The 4733-nt window shown below is 52.9% G+C and overlaps 1 protein-coding gene across 1 annotated transcript in view; it reads right to left on the bottom strand.

Annotated features, from left to right (window-relative positions):
• Positions 1-709: 709 nt before the first annotated feature.
• MOGAT2 (monoacylglycerol O-acyltransferase 2) overlaps positions 710-4733 on the bottom strand; it is a 22921-nt gene continuing 18897 nt past the window's right edge. Inside the window, exons 3-6 of the mRNA XM_004708835.2 lie at positions 3802-4006; positions 3327-3501; positions 2598-2797; positions 710-872 (exon numbers count right to left, since the gene is read on the bottom strand). Of these exons, the coding sequence (XP_004708892.1) occupies positions 718-872; positions 2598-2797; positions 3327-3501; positions 3802-4006 (735 nt within the window). The 3' untranslated portion in view covers positions 710-717. The remainder of the gene's footprint in view (positions 873-2597; positions 2798-3326; positions 3502-3801; positions 4007-4733) is intronic.

Raw genomic sequence — 4733 nt, forward strand, 5'->3', positions numbered from 1 at the left:
AGTCCGGGGAATGGAGGCTCATAGTGAGGGCACTGGTCTGCTTCCCCTGGTCCGGGCCCCTCTGGTTGTCCCTCCAGGTGTGGAGGGGTTAGAAAGGCCAATGAGCAAAGGGGGCCAGAGCTGGTGGCTTCTTTCACTGAAGGCATTGCTAGTTGTTGGGTGAACTTTGAGTACAGCTACCCAATGCGTACAGAGAGAACCGATCCAGGGGGTGCTCTAGCAGCAGGTCACCGGTCCTATTTCCCAAGACTTGAAACCATCAACTTTTCAGCTAGCTCATGACCATGAGTGCTACCCAGGAATGAAGGACCCACCGGTCAGTCATTGACCATTTTTACTGGCCCATTGAGTGAGATCACAACCCTAGACCTCAGGATGCCTTCTCTTTTTGCCCCCATCTCCCATTTGCCCCCATCTCCCATTTTGCCCCCATCTCCCATTGGCAGCTGGAGGCCAAGGGCAAGATAGATGTGCCAAAGTCCACAATTGGAGTGCAGGTCACGGGTGGCAGAGCTGTACATGCCCACCCCCACTCCTGCACCCCATTGTGGGCTCTCTGATGTAGGGCCGGCCAGGCCTGGGCCAAATTCGCTGGGGTCTGGGGAGCCTCCAGAGATAGGTTTAATGAACAGCTCCCGGAGGCCTTTGCAGATCACAGCACCTCCAGCCGGCAACCAGTCCTCCACCCCCATGGCTGTGGCCCCTCGGCTTCACTGCTCAGCAGAACTCCAAGTGCTGGTCCTCCGGGATGTTGAACTTGAGCTTATGGGCCTCAAAGAGGTCACTCAGCTCCTTGATGTACTGCTGGTGTAGTTGGTCCACCTCCTCCTGCGTGGGCTGCAGGACCTTCTGCACCTCGATGGGCTTGCCCACTGCAAGACACAAAGGTGGGCAGTGGTTCAGAGCTAGACTGCTGGGGTGCCTGGGGGAGGTAGGCACCCAACCCCGTGGTCATCCCTGCAAGAAAGTGTTCTTTTCGCTTAATTCTAGGTAATCCACTATTACTCTTATTCTTTTTTAACTTTTATACCTTTTTAAAAAGAAAAGCTAGCTTTGTTGATGTGCTCAAATGCTAATGGCACTGTTTATTTTTTAAGTTAAAAAAATCTAAGTATTATTGTACTTGTATATATATACTTAAAGCTGTGCCCCATCAGCCAGTTGTAAGTGTGCCGGGTGGTGGCTGTAACGCAGTCAGCATGGCAGGGCGCTGGGCTATGTGTTACCTGCTTTCCTTCCACCAGCTCCTCTCATTCTCATCACACTCCTATGGGGAGAGAAGCTGTGAGGTTCCTATTGGACAGGTGAGGCAACGAGGCTCAGAGAGGTTTAGAAACCTGCTCAGAGTCACACAGTCAGGAAGAGCAGGTGCCAGGTTTTAGACCTCGGGGGTAGTACTTTTAATCTTAAGGCCAACGGTGCTCTTCAATGATGCTGCCAACCGAAAAGTGGGTGAAGGGAGACGTCGGACAGGGCAAGATATGACAAAATAGCAATTTATAAACTATCAAGGGCTCATGAGGGAGGGGGGAGCAGGGAGGGAGGGGAAAAATGAGGACCTAATGTCGGGGGTTTAAGTGGAGAGAAAATGTTTTGAGAATGATGTACAAATGCGCTTTACACAATTGATGTGTGTATGGAGTGCGATAACAGTTGTATGAGCCCCTAATAAAATGTTAAAAAAAATATTTAAAAATAATAATAAATAAATGTAAAATTCACATTTAAAAAAAATGATGCTGCCAATTGCAAGGGCCTGTATTTCTACTCAGAGGCTGGTGCATGGCCCAGGCAGCTTTTCTCCCCTCCCTCCCTCCCTCCACCTGCAACATTGACCCCTCGGGACTGCCTACTCCCCTGGCCTCTCCTTTTGGGAACGGCTCTCGAGGCAGCGGTAGTATTAGAATTCATGAAATGATTGCCACACAGCACAGGGCAGGGCAGGGCATCGGCGCCCACCAAGACTGTGCTCAACTCACGAATTAATGAATGGATGAACGTCTTCCCTTGAGACAGACTTGGCAGAGGGTCCAAATAGATTCTGGGACCACAAGAGAGGTGCCCACATGGCTGGAAACACATGATGCTAAGTCTGTGCACTGAGACCCATGTCCTTTGCGCACAGAAAAGGCCTCCATTTCTAATTTAGAACCCAATGAGTACCACTTTAAGAAGTCCTGGTAGCATCGTGGGTTGTGCAGTTGGGCTGTTAACTGTAAGAGCAGCAGTTCAGACCCCACCAGCTGTTCCGTGGGAGAAGGACAAGGCTGTCCATTCCCATAAAGATTTGCAGCCTTAGAAACACCCAGGAGCAGTTCTACTCTGTCCTCCGAGGTTGCTGTCCGTCAGAGGCAGTGAGTTGAGTACTAGATTGGAGCCCGAGCATTGTATAGGATAAGCATTAGACTACTAACCTCAAAGTCGGTGGTTCAAACCCACCAGCACCTCCATGTGTCTGTTATGTGTCTGTTTCCCAGGATGGAACGTCAGCTCGTGAGGACGAAGGTGTACACGGTGCATCACCAGGTCCCTCTGCAGCACCCAGCTCAGGCCCCCTTCCCTATAGTCTGCCCCTGCCCTTCTGGACCTTGGCTTACCCACGGTAGTGATGGGCCGGCGGTAGGGTAAGAAGCCAAAGCTGTACTGGAAGATGCCTCGGCCATGGAAGAGCGGGAGAGAGATGCCCATGACCTTCTGCAGCTTGAGCTGGACCCAGCGTAGCCAGGAACCAGGAGGGTTATCAACCTGGTCATAGACTTCATTCTCCCCAAAGGAGAATATAGGCAGCAGAGATGTTCTAGAAGGAGACATGGCGTGAGGGCGTGGGAAAGACCCCAGAGAAAGCACAAGCTCCATGCTCTCCTTCCTGTAGGGACTCGGCAGCCAGGAACTGGAGCCCTTGGCTGGAAGGGAGAAGGACACCTGAATTCTCGCCTAGACCTGTCATGACCTCATTTGAGATGACAGGCAGGTCTCTGTCCCTCCCAGAATGCCTCAGAAGGCTCTAACACATAGAAACCTTCTGCCCTGAGCTCGCTGGCTCCTCTTTCTCCACGTGCTCGGGGTTGCACACCAGCCCCACTCTCTCAGCTCGCACGGGTCTCAGTCGGCCTCGGGGAACATGTCCTTTGATTCCCAAGTCTCCCTTGGGGAGGGGAGTTCTCTGGGTCATTGTAGGACAGAGTGCCTCCCTGCCTGACATAGAACCTTAATGGGGAATGGGCGGAGGCTCTAATCTGCGTTCGTCTCTGCCTTCCTGCCTCCTTATCATTCATGCCAATTTGCCAACAGCATCCAGGGGCCCAACCCAGGCAGGAGCTTGATACCCGTGTGTCAGAGCGAGCTTGACGAAGCCCTTGCGGCTTTTCAGCAACAGCCTGTATTTTCCAGGCTTGGCATCCAGTGCCTCCTTAGCGCCCCCAATAACAATGACCAGCAGGTTCCCGCCTTCCTTCTTGTTCAACAAGGAAGAAGCACTGTTTCTGGCTGATGCCACCAGCCCTGGGAAGAGAGAAAAGTGGGTCAGAAAGGGATGAGAGGGCAGGGCCTGTGAGGGTGGATGGTCCCTCCCAGGAAGGAGATGGCATGTAGTGCCCACAGACGCCTCACCCCCTCCCACCCCAAGCCAAGAGTCCCCAAAGAGGAGCCCTCCCTCATTGCCCATGAGCCACCCTGTGGGGCAGGCGTGGCTCCCCTGCTCTGACCTCCTCCTTTCCCTGCACCTGCTCTTGGAACACATGCAGACTGGTTCACAGCTCCCCCTGCCCCCCACCATGCTCACTGAGGTGCAGGAGGACTCACCTCCGGCCATGATGTAATCCCTGAAGAAGGGGATTCGGAACCATATGTCCAGCATCATCAGGTAGCGGCGGATACCAGGGAAGACGGAGGTGAAATTTGTACCCTCGGTGCACAGGTTTAGAAAGGCGCCGACCACCATGATCCCATGGGGGTGGAAGCCGGCAAGGTAGTTCTTGGAGGGGTCCAGCTCAGCCGTCTTGACCAGCTGTAGGGACAGCACCCACTGAGGCCGAGCTGGACCTGCGTGCCAGTCCCAGCTCGACCCCTCACCAGCATCGGGGCCTTGGGCAAGTTGCTCCCTCTCTCTGAGCGGTGGCTCTCCAAGCATAACACCTGACCAGAGATTTTCCGGGAGGACTGAGAGAAGCGGTGCGACAGCCCCTGGCGTTCTGAGGTGCCAGCATGCCACACATTCACTGATGGCTTGGGATAAATGGCTTCCCTCTTAGGCTTCTTGTCTGTACAGCTTGGATACCTGGCCCCAACCTGACTACTGCCCCAGGCTTCTAACAGATTCCGGGAGGAGCCCGTGCGTCCCTTCCGCCTCACATCCACTCAGACAGGGTAGGGTGACCCTGTGGGTTTCTGAGACGGCAACGCTGGCTTTTAAGGTTGGAATATGCAGATTTTAATGAACTTAACTTAGATTGTGGAGTAACAAAATAAGAAACGATGATAAACCAGATAAAAACATCCCTCGTTTATAAATGTATGGAGAAAGACTAAATGTACAAAGGCGGAGATACCAAGGAAAAAGAGAAGAGAAGAGGACAAAAGTCTTGTTACACTCATGAAAGCCCCTCCTGAACATTCACTCTTTACAGGAGTGGAAAGCCTCTAGTTTTCTCCCTGAGTTACCTGGCAAGGTATGAGTTGAAGGCATCCAATGGCCACACGGGGGCGCTGCTACGCTAGACAAGCTCTGCTTTTTT

This window comes from Echinops telfairi, unplaced genomic scaffold (genome assembly GCF_000313985.2).
Source record: "Echinops telfairi isolate 266 unplaced genomic scaffold, ASM31398v2 ScPeMD7_1713;HRSCAF=2227, whole genome shotgun sequence".
Classification (NCBI taxonomy): domain Eukaryota; kingdom Metazoa; phylum Chordata; class Mammalia; order Afrosoricida; family Tenrecidae; genus Echinops; species Echinops telfairi.